Source organism: Rutilus rutilus (genome assembly GCF_951802725.1).
Source record: "Rutilus rutilus genome assembly, chromosome: 2".
Taxonomy (NCBI): Eukaryota; Metazoa; Chordata; class Actinopteri; order Cypriniformes; family Leuciscidae; genus Rutilus; species Rutilus rutilus.
In genome coordinates this window covers 61,872,977-61,893,390 of record NC_140210.1, presented here as the reverse complement: position 1 = coordinate 61,893,390, position 20,414 = coordinate 61,872,977, and the positions used below count along the sequence as shown (strand labels likewise).

General features: G+C 36.5%; 1 protein-coding gene across 2 annotated transcripts in view; it reads left to right on the top strand.

Annotated features, from left to right (window-relative positions):
- The first annotated feature begins 2,366 nt into the window (after positions 1–2,366).
- Positions 2,367–20,414, top strand: part of LOC311286242 (integrin alpha-L-like) — a 58,845-nt gene continuing 40,797 nt past the window's right edge. Inside the window, exon 1 of one of the 2 annotated variants that reach the window (XM_084402364.1) lies at positions 2,367–2,417. In XM_084402364.1, the coding sequence (XP_084258490.1) occupies positions 2,384–2,417 (34 nt within the window). In that variant the 5' untranslated portion in view covers positions 2,367–2,383. The remainder of the gene's footprint in view (positions 2,418–20,414) is intronic. The other variant, XM_084402363.1, reaches the window with a different exon arrangement.

The window sequence follows — 20,414 nt, the reverse complement described above, 5'->3', positions numbered from 1 at the left end:
ATGTAGAAAGCAAAAGCCGAATCCCGGACATTTTGGGCGATCTCAAAATCCTGCCAGACATGTCCGGGGAAAAGAAAATTCACTGCTTATAGTTTAGTTAAAACTGTAGACATGGAGTCCATTCAAGGCTAGTCTGAGAAATGCGGGACTGATTGTGCAAACCAGCAATGTATCGTTAGCATAGCCTAGCGTAGCAGACTAGCGATTTTTAAAAACGTTTAAAAACATTTCAATTAACAACATGGTTGCAAATATATATGTACATGACTGTGTAGAGCACAAAACAAGACTGTCATAATTTTTCAATCAATCATTTAAGCCGAAAAATACTTACATTTATGGGACTCTCTTGATGGTATGCCCGCCATTGTTGCCGGTTGCGCAGTGCATTCTGGGTACCCCTTGGTTTCAAGTAAGCTCGCGAAAATTCTTGGTTTTAAGGGGTATCTACCCCTTCCCCTTAGCCCTACCCCTTGATCAAAATGAGAATTGGGATAGCCCTTACTCTCACGTGAGCGTGAAAAACTAAGGGGAAGGGGTAAGAGGAAGAGGTAAGACAGAGAATTGGGATTCAGCCTAAGTATTGATGTTTTTGAAAAAAGAGAAATGAATATTCAATAATTTTACAAATAAATTTGTTTATAATATGTGAGTCTGAGCCTGATACAAGAGACTGATGTTTTTGAAACCAAGAATAAACAAATGCTTAGAAAAATTTGTTAGCCTGGATGCCAGCCGAACTTAGCCCCGCCCACAACATTTGAGGTCTGGACTTGATCCATTGTGGAGCAACTATGCTCGAACCAGAGCTGTTCGAACTAATTAAATTGTCAGGGCGGGCTTTATACGATGATGGACAGATGATCAACAGTAACGTAATCATCCACGTCACCAAAGAGCGCTTGGGTTGAATTCGTTTACAACAAAGATGGCTGCCGCTGGAGAATTGAGATGTGTAGATTCCGCCATCGCATCTGTTATAGAAGATATCGGCAGCGCATTCATTTTAAAAGAGGAACAGAGAACCGCAATCAAGGCATTTGTCCTATGAACCTGATCGTCAACCACATGTCTCAGTGTAACAATCTCAGCCGCACAGAACCACTGCACCACGAAGGGTCCTGTTATGTGTTCTACGTTGAAGCGAGTGCCATGCACCACTGGCTCTTTCAACAGCCATGACAGGGACTCACAGCTTGCCACTCTCTTGAACAGTGAACAGTCCATGGTAAAACTTTGGGAGTTTTTTTAGCACTCAGGTCCATTAAAAACAAGGCTCAGCAAAACCCAAATTCCCGCCTCGGATCACTATGGTTCTAGCTAAGGGTCTCCAGACAAGGTCTGCGGGCCCAACAAGGAGCCTCAGGAAAAACTGGAGTCGGAAAGCAGTGCCCCTACTGGCAAGATGAATGAGGGTCTACACGTGATAAACGGTGCCACAGCATAGACACATATCACAAATCGTGTTTAAAACTAGGCTCAAAATGAGTAAACGCCCTCTAAAACAGCTAACTTGATTGAAACATTTGCAAAAAGGCCTAAAACTATTGAGTAGGGTTATTGAAAGGTTCAAGAGTGTAGAAAACAGCGCCATCATGTGGCAGGTTACATTAACAGCAGCCATAACCCGTGTGCGCAGCTCAGCTGTTTATACATCAACCACAACAGCCTGACAGCGCTCATGTGTTCAGTCGTCTGATAATATAATTCACATAATAAAGTGTGGCAATAAATTATATGTAAATGATATGATGTCCTGCACCTGAGCCCAATCTGGGTGCCTGAGCCCAATCTTAAACAACAAAGTTGTTTAAGGCAAGTAAATGGTGCTCTATTTTTTTTGTGGTTTTTATACTGTTTATGTGGCAAAGTATATAATATAATAATTTAATATAGGCTATAGGCCTACTGTATATAAATATATTAGTAAATGGACGTGAACTTCCATAAACCAGTAATTAGTGTTCTGAGTTCCGACACGCGAAGTGAAGCATTCACGAGACCAGACTGGGAAGAAAGAGAGTTTTACTTTCACTTTCTTTCCAGTCTGGTCTCGTGAATGCTTCACTTCGCGTGTCGGAACTCAGAACACTAATTACTCTACTGGCTTATCTACTGGAAAAGTGATTTAATTGCTATTCGCTGACAGTAAAATGTACCTCTGAGATCAAATCCTGCTCTGGCCTCAGTGAGGGGATTCAGAATCAGCCAGAGAATCTGTAATGCTGATTATATTGGCCGTGTAATGAAAACAATCATAGATTATTACACACACACACACACACACACACACACACAGCGCAGGAGTTCTGACTCTGATCCAAAAGGAGTGACTGAAGAAATAAAACAGGAGTCTCCCACAGACCAGCTCAGAAACATCAGGATGGAGACGCACAGCTGGATTCTCTTCATATGGGGTGAGAGGTTAATTTTTAACATATAGATCATCCGTAAAGTTAATAATGCTACAGTTTTCTTGACGTGTTTGTTTCAGTCTAGAGTCATTATAACTTTATGTAAAGCAATATGTGTTCATTTAGATGTGTTAGATGGGTTCTCTAAAAGAGCCCGTTCTGTAAAACGCACAAGTCTTTCAACCCTCTTAAGAAACGAATGGTATAACCACTGTATAACACTGATTTGTTGCATTAAAATGCATTAATATGTGCAGTTACCAGTAATATTGCATGTTTGTTTATTAGAAATTTGACAGTAGTAAGAGTAGATATATTACAGTTTTCCCTGTAATAAATAGGTTTTTGCACATTAATGTTGTTAATAAAATATAATTGTATTATCTTCTGCTTGAATTGAGATGCAGATAAAATTAACTTTATTTAAAGACCAGTTTATTAAAATTTAGTTTTAGTCGTGACAACTCTTATTCATTGGAATGGGGCATGGAAAATAGGCTTAACTTTGGTGGCCGGGATCTGCTACGCTGCTGCTGAGCAAATACAATTATTTATTTTAATTAAATCCTATTAATTATTAAATGGTAAATACTCATGTGTCACATCTAGGTTCAGAGGATGAAGAGAAGGATGAAAAAGGTTCCAAAACAAAGTATTATTTTACAAAACAAACTCAAATAGCAGGTAACGCACAGCGCTTAACAAGACACAAACAATACAAGCACAAAGAGGAACTTAATAAATACACCGTGATGATGAGACACTGACGAACACATGTGATGATTAATGAGTGTCCAATGGAAATATACACTGTTAACCCTTGCAGTAAAAAAAGGCCAAATTCTGACAATATCATACAATTTCATGCCAATTTCCATAGAAAACAAAAATAGCCTACAGGAATATACTCAGAGGCTGTTTTCCCGATCACACCCTATACCCTCATTCACTATTCCCTACAGTAGTTCACTAAGATAGTCCCCTTGACAGAGTGAATGAAAAGAAGTGAGTGAATTGAGACACTGATGAACACCTGATAAGCAGAATCACTGAAGGACAGAGAAACAAGAACAGAAAAAAGAGAAACACAAGAACTACAACTGACTTCCAGCCACCGAGTGTGAAACCAGTTTACAAACCAGTTTAACATTATTTCTTTCATACATGTACAAAAGTTCTTGTTGAGAATTGACAGATATTTAGTTGTTGATATTTTATTGAAAATAATAAAGTTTGTTGTCACCGTGATGGAGATCAGTATTTGCTTTAGTTGGGCTCTTGACCCTTGACTTTATAACATTAGTTTCTCTCTGGCTGCTTTAAAGGAGAACTCCGGTCAATTTTTTTGTAAATTTGGAGTGCTGTCAGTACAGAGAACAACAACAAAAATCAGTGTTGCCTACACTTGTTATCCTCTTTTTAAAATTTGCACCCTGTTGACTTCAATGGGGCAAGTTTTAAACCTGCTTTTAGCCTCTTAACATCCTTCATGTGTCATTACAAGTGCACAGGTCATGTGAGTGATTCCTTCAGAGTGAACACGGGTGAATCTGACTGCAGTAGATGTGAAAGATATTAATAAAAATTATGTTATTTCAGCTAGCGCACGTACCTGTATTTACATCCTGTTTTCGGTCGAAGTCCATAGTAATCGATTGTCGAGTTCACGCACGTGATCATAGGCAGAGGTGTGGACTCGAGTCATGTGACTTGGACTCGAGTCAGACTCGAGTCATGAATTTGATGACTTCAGACTCGACTCGACAAAATGTACAAAGACTTGCAACTCGACTTGGACTTTAACATCAATGACTCGTGACTTCACTTGGACTTGCGCCTTTTGACTCGAGAAGACTTGCTACTTCCCATGAAAACTGGGGGAAAAAATGTCCACATGGCCGCGCCGCTCTCAGTTTATCTGCATCTGTGAAAAAAATGTGCACCACCTGTATGCATGCAGCGAGCACGCGCTGCCTGCACGACATCCAATCACTGTAGTCCCACGTTGTTTTGATTCGACAGCATCTAACGCCCGTTTCACATTCACACATACTCCGTTTGCAGTGCGTATGCGCCAGCGGTGCGTATTTTTTTCCGTACCCATGTTAACAGGTTAGAGCTTTCACACTGCACGCGGTTGCAGTCCGTCGATCCGTTCCAGGTGCGGTGCGTATACAGCAGTGCCGCGATCGTTTCTGCACCGAGTCTATTTCTGCTGTGCTGCACACGCTGAATTAAAGTGACAGCGCATGTTTCGAGGTCAACATGAACACAGATTGACCTAAAAATGTAGTAATTTCACCATAAATGCGATTAATTAAATAAAATGTAGTAATCTCACCATAAATGTATTTAATTAAATACTATTTTCACTTTAAGACCAGGGTAAAGCAAGGAAAACTACAATTTACCTCAACAAGGCGACATAATGAACGAATCTCATCTCATTCGTGGAGGTGGAAAAACATGTTCCTTGTGACATGCAAGATTTATTGTATTAATATAAATATAAAATTCCAATTATATTATCAGGTTGGTCCAGTTTTTCAGAAGTGATAATTTTGAGGAGTGAGGATTTTATTGATGACATGTTTAAAAAGGTTTAGGCTAAAACGACCCATGTCTATTTGAAAGTTAAACTGTTTTGCAATATGAGGTTAATACAATACAGGACTGAAGCTGCATGCTGTGCATTGTTCTAGTGCAATATGCTGTTGAAATACAAGCATTTTTTGTGAAAATTTAATTTTCTGTTTTTTACTGTATTTGATTATAAATCAAAGTATAAAAAGAGGTTTAAATAAATACAAATCTTACAGACGTACATGATTTGTATAAATTTTATTTCTGTGGTAAGAGGACTTGAAATGACTCGAAACTAAAATGATAGGACTTTGGACTCGACTTGAGACTTGTTGGCTTTGACTTTTGACTCGACTCGGGACTTGCCTCATCTTTGACTCGACTTGACTCGGGACTCGAGGGCAAAGACTTGAGACTTACTTGTGACTTGCATAACAATGACTTTGTCCCACCTCTGATCATAGGTAACTAAACATATGAGCGTGAACTCGACAATCGACTACTTTGGAGTTGTCCTTTAACTGTGAGTTTGTAAAACACTGTTGTTATGGCAAGAAAAAGCCAAGAGGAAGATGATCAGGTGTGAATCAATAACTGGACTGAATTAATATTGATCGTATATCTGTTAATCTACAACATGAAATACAGCAATATTTCTGTAACCAGTTATTCTGAAGAATATTGAAATCATTTAATGCATTAAAACATTTTCAACTCCTGCTTGACTCAGACACACACGCAGACATCAACAATCAGCACATGAATCTCAACAATGGTGGCAATCAAAAGAGTCATGTCGCAATGCATGCTGGGTTCCAGGATAGTATAAAACTCCCAGCATGCACTGCTGCATAAATAAAATAAAAATAAAAATATTGCCACCATGGTTGAGATTGACGTTCTAAGTTTTGATATCTCTGTGTTTCTACAATACAGAGTAGCTCTGTGCATGATGTGTTAAAAAAAATCATTGTAACTCATTGCTGTAGTTTCACAGTGGTGCTAATGTAACACTTTTGATACAGGATTAATCTCTGAATGAGATTAGTGAACGAACAGGAGATATGATGATTCTCGCATCATAATCAATATAACTGCAATCATTCATAAACCATGTGTGTGTGCACAAGTGTGACCTGCAAAAACACAGTTCAAGCAGCAAGAGAGAAATTAATGTTAAAAAGATCCAGAACCCAACTGAAGCAAGCACTGATCTCTACAATGGTAACTTCAAACCAAACATTTTTAATTAAACATCTCAATAACATCTTCTGTAGATGTATGACAGAAATAAAGTCAGGTGTATTTCTTCTGTTTCTCTATTTTCTGTTCTTGTGTTCCTCTTTCCTTCAGTGAATCTGCTTGTTAACAGCAGGTGTTCATCACTAATGCTCAACATTCACTTATTGCACTTATTCACTTATTATTCAACATATTCCCTTAATTACCTCACTGCAACACTGCATCAATGTTACTTTTACTCTTTGTATTGTGGATTTCCCTATGGGGCTGAAAGGGTTAACAGTGTAAGAAAAGAAGTCACACCCACTGAATGTATTTTAGCAGTAATAAACTGTAAGTTATAAAACTGGTATAGTTAACTGTAAAATTTAGTTTTTTGAATAGCAGAGCCTGTGCTTCAGTCCAGGAGAAGATCTACATACCTATAGGACTGTCAATATCTCCAAGAAGGCTTCAGGGAACAGGTCCTGATGCCAGTGGTGTCAGGCCTCTGAGGGCAGTGTCCTCTGGGGGGAAGTGGTTAAAACCTCACTATACGGTGCGCATTTCTCATCCGTGCCCTCAGGGAGTCATTCTGCCAACCCCGCCACCTCAAGTGCTTCGGGGCGCAGAATTAACAAGAAATAAAGCTTCAACTTCTGACGTTTCCAGACAGCTGCAGCAGTAATGACTTTATGAACTGCTTTACTTGCAAGATTGATAATATCAGGGAGAAAATTATAACTATGCAACCGTCTACTACAGTATCACATCAGGCAGTGCATTGTAGTCTCCCTGAGGAAAAATTTCATTTATTTATTGCTATAGGAGAGGAAGAATTTACTAAACTCGTTAAATCATCTAAATCTACAACATGTATGTTAGACCCTATACCGACTAAGCTACTGAAAAAGATGCTTCCAGAGGTCATAGATCCTCTTCTTAATATCATTCATTTGTCTTTGTCATTAGGATATGTACCTAAAACCTTTAAGCTGGCTATGATTAAACCTCTTGTTAAAAAAACGTAACTTGATCCTGCAGAATTAGTCAATTACAGGCCGATCTCGAATCTACCTTTTCTGTCAAAGATATTAGAAAAGGCAGTATCTTCACAACTGTGTTCCTTTCTAGAAAGAAATGATATCTGCGAGGATTTCCAGTCCGGATTTAGACCGTACCATAGTACCGAAACAGCTCTCGTTAGAGTCACAAATGATTTGCTCTTATCATCCGATCGTGGTTGTATCTCTCTATTAGTGTTACTCGATCTTAGTGCTGCATTTGACACTATCGACCACAACATTCTTTTAAATAGACTCGAAAATTATGTTGGCATTAGTGGAATTGCATTAGCATGGTTTAAATCATACTTATCTGACCGTTATCAGTTTGTAGCAGTAAATGAAGAGACGTCTTATCGATCACAAGTTCAGTATGGCCATGGTTCAGTAAGTTATGTACCACAAGGCTCAGTACTAGGACCGTTGCTGTTCACTCTGTACATTGGATGACTAGTAATTTCCTACTACTTAATTCTGAAAAAACAGAGTTTCTAATTATTGGACAAACATCCTCAGCACGTAGTTACCTATAATACTGTCTAGAAACCTATTAACACCTAGAAATACCTAGAAACACTTGATGGCTGCTCTGTCAAGTTTCAGAAATACAATCTTACTACCAGGGTTTAACCGATCTCTTCAGCCCGGATCCCACACCTAAACTATGTTGCTGGAAAAGCAACACACACACACACACACACACACACACACATAAAAGGGATATTCTACAGACTTCTATTGTTTTCACATCCATGCAGAAGCAAGCAGTTTCCTGTGAATGGGCGAGACCATAGAAAACATACAAATACCTGTACAGAACAGTGTGTTAGAAGTGCAGTCAAACTATTTGCACTACAAACCAGTGTGTTTATGATATCAGTTAAATTAAAATAATATAATACCAAATACCAGGTCAGCAAAACAGACAGCTAAAATAACTGGATAAAAACTTCTGCATTTTTACAATCATTTCTTTTTAAATCAAGCTTTTACAAATGAGGATGCCCTTAAACTGAGGTTTTGTCAGGTTTAGCTCAAATGTGTCATAAACATAATATCAAGTAGGTACACACACACACACAAACACACACACACACACACACACACACACACACACACACACACACACACTAGATTGTGTGTTTTCTAGACACAGACAGATTTTCTATAATAAGGGCTCAGAAAATCTCTCTCATGTCTAGGTCACTTCCTCTTTAAACTGTTGCAATATAAATTATGTGCAATACTATTTATAGTAACTATTTATAGTTATATTTATGTGTAAGGGTGGATTTCCTGCAGGGGTTCAGTCTGCAAGATTGCAGAATGACTAAAGAAACATTATCAGCAGGATGGTAGAAAACTGCACATTTCGTGTCTATTCCACCCACTGCCACTGATACCAACGACGGAAATAAGCGCAGTTACAATAGCTTAATATGTGGGAGAGCGTTGCTGTAGAAGAGAGTGATGGTACTGGATTGCAATATGTAGCACTTCAAAGTGAATACCAAATCAAAACTATTTACAAACATTATTTGTAATTGAAAGGGTTTAATGACAAAATATGGTTATGGTTACACTTAAAATTGTCACAAAATAGATGTATGAGAAGATGATAACTTATACCATTAATTGTACCCAGCATATATGTAAAATGTTACCTGAGAGACAGAGAGAGAGTTTTGAGTTTATTTATATAACACACTTTATTTATATCATTACAACGTGAGCAAAACATCCAATCACATTATCCAAAAAAATAAAAAAGAGGTTCAAAAATCAAGACTTATTGTAATATGGTAGTAAAAATCAACATTTCTTCTTCAACTGTACAAATAGCTCCAATAAAACACCATTTGTGCAAAAAAACTTTCTAAATCATTCATCAGTTTATAGAACTTGAAATCAAACATAACCCTTTGCTATTACCATATTTTTAAATACAATAATCACATGTTGTCCTTCTCTACCTTCTATTTTGTTTTTCTCATTTTACAAAAAGGACAATCACTTGATACGTTAGGATTAATTAAGCTCACAAATGCATTTACAGCAACTGCGCTGTGTAAAACTCTCCATTGAATATCACCTGTGCGTTTTTCAATTGGTGGTTTGTATAAAACTCTCCAAACATGTTTATTTTCATCATCTATTCCCAATTTCTCTCTCCACACTGTATCACTGTGTTTTACAAGACATTTATACAAAACCTTACTCTGAACATCCTGCAAACTTAACCCTTCTAACCCCCTCAGGTTCAGAAAAGGTCCAGACAGTTCTTTGAGATTGGGACTAAGATAAATACTTGGAAAGGGATCTGTATTATTAGGAACCAGTTTCCCATTATAAAAATCAATTAACAGATTATTTTCATCCTAATTTTTTCTACATGCCGTACCGACCACACACCTAGAAATGAGGCCATGGACTGAGCATTATTTAAACCAGAACCAGCAACATCCAACAAATGATGCAGTTTTAATGTCTTAGTGGTAATTAAACAATGAAGCAGTCCAGGTGTATCTTTACAAGTAACATCAAGCCGAGCTCCATGTACAAGAGGTTCCTCCAAAAGCCAGTACAAGGAGGAAGTCGCCTCAACCTCTGAACTTTAAAAAGTCCCTTATAAAAAGGAGTCAGTCCGTTGCACTGCAGCTTACTCAAGTCCATCAAAAACAAAACAGAGTTCACTCCCATTCTGCCAGCTTGATTAAAGATAACATCAGCCACTTTTCTCCAGACTAGATCCTTAGGTCCTGTGAGGTACCTTTGAATAAACAGAAGTTGAAAGGCTGCCCTCTGCTGGGCAAATGGATAAGTCCTTGTCCTCCTTCATCTCTGGGTAGAAAAAGTATGATCTGCGGTATCCAATAAAAAAGTGCTCCAAAAAAAGTCCACCATACTGGCTTGAATTTTACTCAAAAGTCCATTTGGAGGATCGATGCAGGCCAAATGATGCAACAAAACTGAAGCCACCAGGTTATTAATTATTACAACCCTTCCTCTAAAAGACATTTTTCCAATCGCCCCTTTCAGTTTTCTAAAACTCCTTCCCAATTTTTGTCTAACATTGAATTGTTGCCAACATATAATCCTAAATATTTTAACCCATCTCTTTTCCAGGACAAACCACCTGGTAGTTTAGGAAGACCATGGGACCATTTACCACTTACTATGGCTTCACTTTTGCAGAGGAAATTATACCAAATTTGTCGAAAATGTCTTTAAGAAGATCAACATCATTTTGCCCTTTGACCAAAACAATAATATCATCTGCATATGCAGACAACTTAAAACTGGCTCCAGAGCAAGGTATGGTCCAACCTTCAATGCTTTCTCTGATCTTAACCAATAAAGGTTCAATGGCAAGAGCATACAACATTCCTGAAAGTGCACAACCTTGTCTAATACCCCTGTTAATTTTAAAAGAAGCACTAAGACCACCATTCATTTTCAGTACACTCTCAACATCCTGGTACAAAACCCTAATCATGGCGATAAAACCAGAGCTGAACCTGAACTCCTCTAGCGTGCGCCAGAGATAGCTGTGCTCAACCCGGTCAAATGTCTTTTCCTGGTCTAGAGAAATGAGACCAGTGTCTATGTCCAATAGCCTAGAGACATTCAAAATATCCCGAATTATATAAACATTATCAAAAATAGACCTGTTAGGCACACAGTAACTTTGATCACGATGAATAACCTGCCAGACTACCTCCCTCAACCTAATGGCCAAAGCTTTAGAAAAGAGCTTTAAATCAGTGTACAAAAGTGAAACAGGGCGCCAGTTCTTTTTTCCTTTTAAATCACCTTTTGTGGGTAACAGGGTAATGACCGCCCTCCTGCAGCTCAAAGGTAGCAACTCTCCGGCCAGACTATCATTGAGCACACACAGCAAATCACCCCCCAACACTGACCAAAACGTTTTAGAAAACTCAACTGGTAGACCATCAATTCCCGGGGCCTTACCGCAATCCATGCTCCGCAGAGCAACATGCAGTTCAGATGCTGAACGCGGTCTCTCAAGCCAAGAATTGGTCTCCTCTGAAACTTTAGGCAAACCCATCTAAAAAGAGCTGGCCAGCTCATCTTCCTCTGTATGTTCACTTTTATAAAGCTCAGAATAAAATAATACAGCTCTTTGTAAGGACCACCCATTGGCCAAATGACGGAATCCAACGGCCTGGCGACGGAATAATGCGTGTATGTCTTTTCAGCGCTCCAGTGAAGTTCACATAATTTACTGGAATTTAGTTTCAATATTACTTTAGCTCTACGCTTAATCTTACTCCAATTTCAAATGATAATCAAATTTAGATTGTGTTTCTTATTAGAAAATAGTCATAAATATTGATTATGAATTAATTTAGATCTTTGATTATTCTGAGTATCCCATACTTTCAATTATTCATTCATTGAGGGATTGAAATTTTACACATATGAAATTTTCACATATGAACGGAGCCTACTGCTCCGTTCATATGTGCCTTTAGTTTGACCTATCCTGGACACAGAGCTGCGGTAGCACCAGCCTCCTCTTAGTCTACTAAAATAATGAGTTCAGAAAACTTCAGAATAAATCAAGATGTAACATTTATTTGTCAGGTAAAAATGTATCCTGCCAATTACAGAAGTAAATGATTCAATTGATGCCAATTCAGAAATAATAAATACATGACCTAATTTACTCAAAGAAGACTCTAAAAGTAAGCAATGCATTCCTGACAGAGACACACAGTGTGGTGTGTGAGTATTTTCCAATGGGAAAACACTGAAACCGCACTGTATGGGGGTCGTTCCTGGTAAAGGGTCCCAAAGATTGCTCTGTCACCTACCCTTAAATACCCAGACCAGAACAAAAGGGTTATACCAATATTTCTGGGTCAATTCATGTAGCCCAGGGGGTGGCACCTGGTTTCGGGAGATATCTTGAAGAGTCATCACCCAGAGAGGAGAACAGGATTCTCCTAAGTTCTCAATCTTTCTCATTAAACCAATGACTGCAATGAAATTAAGACCATTTACCAATCAACACTTAAAATGATACCAAACATGAAAAGGAAAAACAATAGATTCACAAGTTACATCATATGTGATATATAGACAATCTCAGTGAACTTTTGGTGACTTAACTCGCGGGAAGAGGAAGGGAGGAGGGAGAGTGGGATGCAGAGATAAGGAAGAAGAAAAGTTTGGACTGGCTAAGTCACACTCAATAATGCAGGTCTGTCCTGTGCTCTGTCTTTGCTATATTTTGTCCAGGGTGCGTTTTATGGCTTTATTTCAGGGTGAGTTTGGTCTTAGCAGAAAAATCAGTCCTTACAGACGGCCCCTGGCCCCTTGGGACAGATTTAGATCGACCTAATGGGACATTTTTGGACATTTTCCTGTTTCCACATTTTCAGTGTTATTCTTTGAGTGTTCATAGGGCTGACCCCTGTAGTTTGCAGCGTTAGTGGGTTGGTGCAGGAATCCAGTCGTCACCTGAAAAAACAGCAAGCTGGACAGGGTGCCAGGTTTGCTTCCACCAGCACTTGGTTGCGGTGGTATTCAGTCTGTAGAATGATCAAGTCTGTTTGTGTTGGTCAGCATGATCAGAAAGTGTCAGTGGAAAGTATCATTATAACGCTTTGCGGAAACATCTGCGTCCTGCCTAGGATGTTTTAACCGACCCTTTGAGAAGTCCTCGGTCACCTTCAAGCAGAAGGTTTCATTTGCCGGGCAGGTCAGAACTCCATCGTTGAAGGAATCATTTCACTGATGACGCTCCATTGCGTGTGAGACACCTGAACAACTTCTGAATGACCATGCAATAATTGAACACTAATGTATTTGTGGTTATTGTAAGATGAGAAAAAAGTTATTGGATAAACACAAGAACACAAAATAACAAGACATGATGTACTTTTTCAGAATCATATATTTAGTGAGCCGGTCTCATTTGATCACCAAGTTCTTCACTACCGCAGTGATCTGGTAGTGGAATTTAGACTTGGTCTGGTTAAATTAAGGAAGGGTAGCAGAAAGTCACCATAGCTAGAATATTTACCAGCGGTATGCATAATTAGACTATATCACATAATTAAACGTGGAAATACACAATTTCATAATTATAAAATTGTCTACATTGGTTGTTTAAAGTGCAAATCATTAATGAAACCTAAGGTTTTAATACGTTCAGTTAGAGAATGAAATGTATAGAAACAGAGATTTAAATTCTCTGGTTTAACTTGTGTAATCATCCTCTGCATTTGATGTGCAGGCTAGGTCACACTCAATAGTGCAGGCCTGACTGGGAATTGTATAGGTGACCAATAGAAATGCCTGCATTTTAGATCTAACTGTTTCGATCATGTTTTATTGTCATTAGTCATTTGTTGGAAACTAGGGGGCCCTCCTGGTTTGCAACAATGCTAACGACTGGACATAATAAATGTTTTGTCCAAAGACCAGTTGTATTAATGAGTAGGTCTCAATTAGATTTTTTAATGTGGATTTAAATCAATTGATGTGTGACCACAGCCATGCATGTCCTATGCACAGCACAGTGTTTACATACAGGAAGCTGAAAAGACTGTAATACTGAAAAGAAATTATTAAAAAAATTACCTTGTCCTATATGTATGAAGGTGAATGATGTATTATAGATTTGCATGATGTGAATAATTTTGGCCTGGATAGTCTTATGATCTATGCCAGATGTTCTAAGATTGTCGTAGTGATGGTGTGTATTGTGCATGTTTGTTGTAATGGATTTTCACAATTAATACCGTTCCAAATTATTTTATATCCTATCCAGAACGTAGAAATAATCCCGCGGTAACTATAGAGCCTAACCTATAGTTGTGCCATTAAGAGTTAGGAGATCAGTCTTTACAACTTCGTATTCTATTATAAAGATAATAAACCATAATCATAATAGTTGATTATAAAGATAGTATATTATAATGATAATAGATGTCCTCATCGTAATATAAGTCTACCTTTTTAGGTACCCTTGGACCGTGTTTGCTACACTGTTAGACCTTACCGGGTTTTTTTACAGTAAAATACTGGCAACACTGTTGCCAGTAATATACTGTTAATTGTACAGTTCTTTACTGTAATCTACAGTTTGCTTCTGTAAAAATGCACTAAATTAAAATTCAAGTTAACTAATTACACTTGCAGAAACCGACTGCCTTAAATTGACCAACTGTCATTTAAATGTATTAACTCAAATGTATAATGCATAAATAACGTGAGCAAAGTATTACTGTGAACTTCTTTCATTTGAGACCACTAAAAAACTATTGCACATAAAGAGATTTCCACTGGACCAGCAACTACACAGTCGCTGCCTGTTAAATAAAGCAACATGCAGCATATCATCAATGTCTGTAGATCTTCTCCTGGACTGAAGCACAGGCTCTAATCTTCTGCACAACGGTGACCCACAAAATGTATTTTACAGTAAACTACTGGCAACTTATAACTTACAGTTTATTACTGTTAAAATACATTTTGTGGGTGTGACTTTTTTATCTTACACTGTTAACCCTTTCAGCCCCACAGGAAAATCCACAATACAAAGAGTAAAAAGTAACATTGATGCAGTGTTGCAGTGAGATAATTAAGGGAATATGTAAGTGATTGTTGAGCATTAGTGATGAACACCTGCTGTTAACAAGCAGAATCACTGAAGGAAAGAGGAAAACACGAACAGAAAATAGAGAAACACAAGAACTACAACTGACTTCCAGCCATTACACATTATTACACTTATTATTAACCAGTATGACTTTATTTCTGTCATACATCTACAGAAGTTGTTATTGAGATGTTTAATTGAAAATGTTTGGTTTGAAGTTACCATTATAGAGATCAGTGCTTGCTTTAGTTGGGATGCTGACTCTTGACTTTTTAACATTAGTATTTCACTGGCTGAATGAACTGTGTCTTTGCACTTGTGCGCACACACACACAGTTAGTGAATGATTGCAGTTATACTGATTATGATGATAAAATCAGTGTATAGCCTGTTCATACATTAAATCTCTTTCATTTTTTAATTCTGTATCAAAAGTGTTATATTACCACCACTGTGAAACCATAGCAATAAATTACAATCATAATTTTTTTTTTAACACATAATGCACAGCCTAAAAAAGAAACAGAGCTACAATGTCTTGTAGAAACACAGAAATATCAAAAATCTTCATATGTCTCTCATCAATGGTGGCAATAATTTATTTGTATGTATTTATTCATGCAGCAGTGCATGCTGGGAGTTTCATACAATCCTGGAACCCAGCATGCATTGCGACATGAAAGTTTTTATTGTCACCATTATTGAGATTCATGTGCTGATTGTTGATGTCTGTGTGTGTCTGAGTCAAGCAGGTGTTAAAAAAAGTTTTTAAACACTGTATTATTTCAATATTCTTCAGAATAACTAATTACAGAATCATTGCTGTATTTCACACTATAGATTTACAGATATGATTTATAAATAAATACAAAGCTTAAACACTGGTTAACCCTCTGTGGCCCAAGGTGTTTTTGGGGTCCTTGAGATGTTCTGACATGCTCTGACATTTGTGCTTTTTTCAGTTATTTATAAACATGTTAATGGCAAAGGTGTAAATTCACTCTATATAGCACAAACAGGCCTACCATAATATGCGAGCAACGTGTATGTAGATGTTTGTATTTTTAAGAGAATAATGTTTATGCGTGGTTATTGGAAAAAAAATTAATGAAAGTTGCTAAATTAAGACCACAAAACACATATTAAATATGTGTCCACAAGACTTTTGACTAATGGATGTTGTCCCTTTGAGTTCTAGCTTCAAAATTATGTGAAAATAGTCTTGCTTTATCGTTCACAAAAAAAATACATTGATTTAAATGGTGTAAAACAGGTTTTGCTTGGAAAGCCAATATGCGAGGGGGAGGAGTAGTTTACACCTTAGATTACAATGTCCCACCCACTCTGCATAATGACTCTGCCTAATGAGCCATTCATTCAGGTGTGACACTGACTGAGCCACAATGCAAGGACAAAAGATATATTTAGAAGAAGACTTATATTGACCATTTAAGATTTTGCTTACATCTATCTTGTAAATATGTTTTGCTATTTTATTAAAAATGTTACAATTACAACAATAATTACAATTTCAACAATATTTCAAGTGTACTCTTTCTTTGTAAAAAAGAAAAAGAAAAAATATTATAGGCCTACATTTTATCATATGTATTCATTAGTTTGAATATAGCAAATATATATATATATATATATATATATATATATATATAATATATAATATAATATATAAATAATAGTTATATATAGTTATATATATATATATATATATATATAACGTTAGATATGAGCAGAAGTTGCTAAACAAAAGATTATTTGATGTGGCAGTATATTCTACAGTAGCCTAAAAACTGTACCCAAATCTAGTCAACAAGTGACTGACTGTAACGTTGTTTTTATGAAATATTAGGGTATATAAATGCTAATTTGCAGTTTAATACGTTGCTTATACAAATACATTTTATTTCAACATATTCCAGTCGATTTTTACTCATCTCAGTAGGCTATAGCAAAGCAGTTTATTCTTTCACACACAGACGCACGATTCATATTTAGGCTAAACAGTTTTTACAAATATGTACCCTTCATTCATCTCACAGAAAGGCGAGTCATATTATAGAAATGCGATTCATCTTTTTGCGGTTTACATAGGCCTACACTAACGTTATTCCATAACGTTATTCCACATCAACACTTGAGAAAAGAAAACAGCCTACCTCACTCCTCAGCGGGATCTGCTCCTCATATCAGGAGATATTGCTCCTCATATCAGCACTGTTCTGAGGAAACTTTTCTCCATAAGGTAGGCTATATTATGCCTCACTCGCGGCGCGCTGTGTTTACAGCTGATGTGGGCGTTTCACAGGTCTGAAATGGTTCTCAGAATTTGCGTTTGAATAGCACGCGCTCTCCGGGGAGTGGTCACATTACATTTGAATGATCTCGTAATGAGCTCGACTGGAGTCGCTCTCTTTTTATACAGATTACAGAAGCTGAGAATATTTGTTTTTTATATAAATGACTTCAATTAAAAGCTGCGATCTCAAGCTTTATGCCCGTGGGTCTGTTTGCCTGTTTGACTGAATTTTCGCGGAGTTATAGATCATTTTCGAACGCGTTTCAAATGGGAGTTTACTGACAGAGAGAAGGCAGAAATCGCATCATGTTAGTTTTTCTTTATTTGTCAAAAAGCAAAACACTTTATTTTTATTGTGAGTATACAGAAAAAAAATAGAAACTGAACAGGATCGATTGATGTATTACACGAAAATGAAAGATCAAAATTAACAGAGCATTTAGTGTTTATTTTCATTGCTAAAAAAAAAAAAAAACGAGCAAAACGCGCGGGCGCGTTTTTGGTCCCCAGAGGGTTAAGATCAGAGAATCAGACATGTCCAGGATGACTATGTAATCAACACAACAGTCATAAACACCTTATCATCTTTCTCTTGACTTTTCTTGCCATAACAAATGTGGGTAACACTTTAAAATACGGATCCTTCGTTAATGAATAACTACACAGGAACAAATGAGTAACACAATATTAACAATCTAGTAACTACAGTTAACTAACAAGTAACTCTGATTAACGAATTAGTAAGTAATAGCACACAGATTTAAGTGGTAGTTCACTATTAACTAATCAATAACTACTATTTTTTAATACTTCACAGAGAACTACTGAATTTTTTTACAGATTTAAGTGTTAGTTCACTAATAACTAATCAATAACTACTATTTTTCAATACTTCCCAGAGAAATAATGAAAAAAATTCACAATTCATGCAAAACTAATTAATAACTAATGCAGGACAAATTACTAGCACTAGATTAACATTACTGCTAGATACTGTACACTAATTATCAATATGTAATAGCTTAGCAGACTTATGATTTGGGAAAGCTGTCAATAATTAGCCTATGCACTGCTGTCTTTTAGAGAACTATTCATAAACTAAATAATTTTTAAGAATTGTTTTTATAAATGCACTTGTCTGGAACACTTACCCTGTGGCTGATTTTCCGGCATTCCTCTGGACTGGCTTTGAATAACTAGACTCATCATGGTGAGTACTGGAACATACTGAGTCATCAGCCATCCAAATACCAGTTATTTTATTATAGCTTGAGTCATTTGAGACACTTGAGTCATTACTAGTTAGTTAACATGATCTTCACTTTAGAATACGGATCCAAATAGGGGTATGTAGTAACACTTGAGTCATTACTAGTTAGTTAACATGATCTTCACTTTAGAATACGGATCCAAATAGGGGTATATAGTAACACTTGAGTCATTACTAGTTAGTTAACATGATCTTCACTTTAGAATACGGATCCAAATAATTAGTAGTTCCTATAGAGGTATGTAGTAACACTTGAGTCATTACTAGTTAGTTAACATGATCTTCACTTTAGAATACGGATCCAAATAATTTGTAAGTCCTATAAAAGTATGCATTAACACTTGAGTCATTACTAGTTATCATGATTCCATGCTGTAGTTACTAATGAAGAGCCAACCCGAAAGGGTAGAATCATCTAATCATTCACAGGATATATATACACACACATATTTATATATATATATATATATATATATATATATATATATATATATATATATATATATATATATATATATATATATATATATACATATGAACAAAGAGACATACATAAAAACAATTTTGAGAGGTAGGTTAAATAATAAAATAACTGGTATTTGGATGGCTGATGACTCAGTATGTTCCAGTACTCACCATGATGAGTCTAGTTATTCAAAGCCAGTCCAGAGGAATGCCGGAAAATCAGCCACAGGGTAAGTGTTCCAGACAAGTGCATTTATAAAAACAATTCTTAAAAATTATTTAGTTTATGAATAGTTCTCTAAAAGACAGCAGTGCATAGGCTAATTATTGACAGCTTTCCCAAATCATAAGTCTGCTAAGCTATTACATATTGATAATTATAGTGTACAGTATCTAGCAGTAATGTTAATCTAGTGCTAGTAATTTTTCCTGCATTAGTTATTAAGTTTTGCATGAATTGTGAATTTTTTTCATTATTTCTCTGGGAAGTATTAAAAAATTGTAGTTATTGATTAGTTATTAGTGAACTACCACTTAAATCTGTAAAAAATTCAGTAGTTCTCTGGGAAGTATTAAGAAATAGTAGTTATTGATTAGTTAATAGTGAACTACCACTTAAATCTGTGTGCTATTACTTACTAATTCGTTAATCAGAGTTACTTGTTAGTTAACTGTAGTTACTAGATTGTTAACATTGTGTTACTCATTTGTTCCTGTGTAGTTATTCATTAACGAAGGATCCGTATTTTAAAGTGTTACCCAAATGTGTTTTATAAACTCATAGTTAAAGCAGTCAGAGAAAAAACTGATATAATAAAGTCAATGGTTCAAGAGCCTAAACTGAACTAAAACAAATACTGATCTCCATCATGGTGATAATAACTTTATTATTTTCAATAAAACATCAACAATTAAATATCTGTTAATTCTCAAGAATAACTTTTGTACAAAAGAAATAATGTTAAACTGGTTTGTAAACTGGTTTCACACTCAGTGTTGCTGGAAGTCAGTTGTAGTTCTTGTGTTTCTCTTTTTTCTGTTGTTGTTTCTCTGTCCTTCAGTGATTCTGCTTATCAGGTGTTCATCAGTGTCTCAATTCACTCACTTCTTTTCATTCACTCTGTCAAGGGGACTATCTTAGTGAACTAATGTAGGGAATAGTGAACGAGGGTATAGGGTGTGATTGGGAAAACAGCCTCTGAGTGTCGATTTTGAGCGCTGTTAATTCACAGTATATTCCTGTAGGCTATTTTTGTTTTCTACGGTATATTACTGTTTTAATGGAAAATGGTATGATACTGTCTGAATTAGGCCTTTTTTTACAGCAAGGGTTAACAGTGTATACAACAATAACCCTGTCGTAAGCTGCCTCTTTGGCTAGGCTATCTAATCAATCAAAGTTCACACTGATTATTCATATATCAGAAATAATGCTCACCCTCTGGTAGTT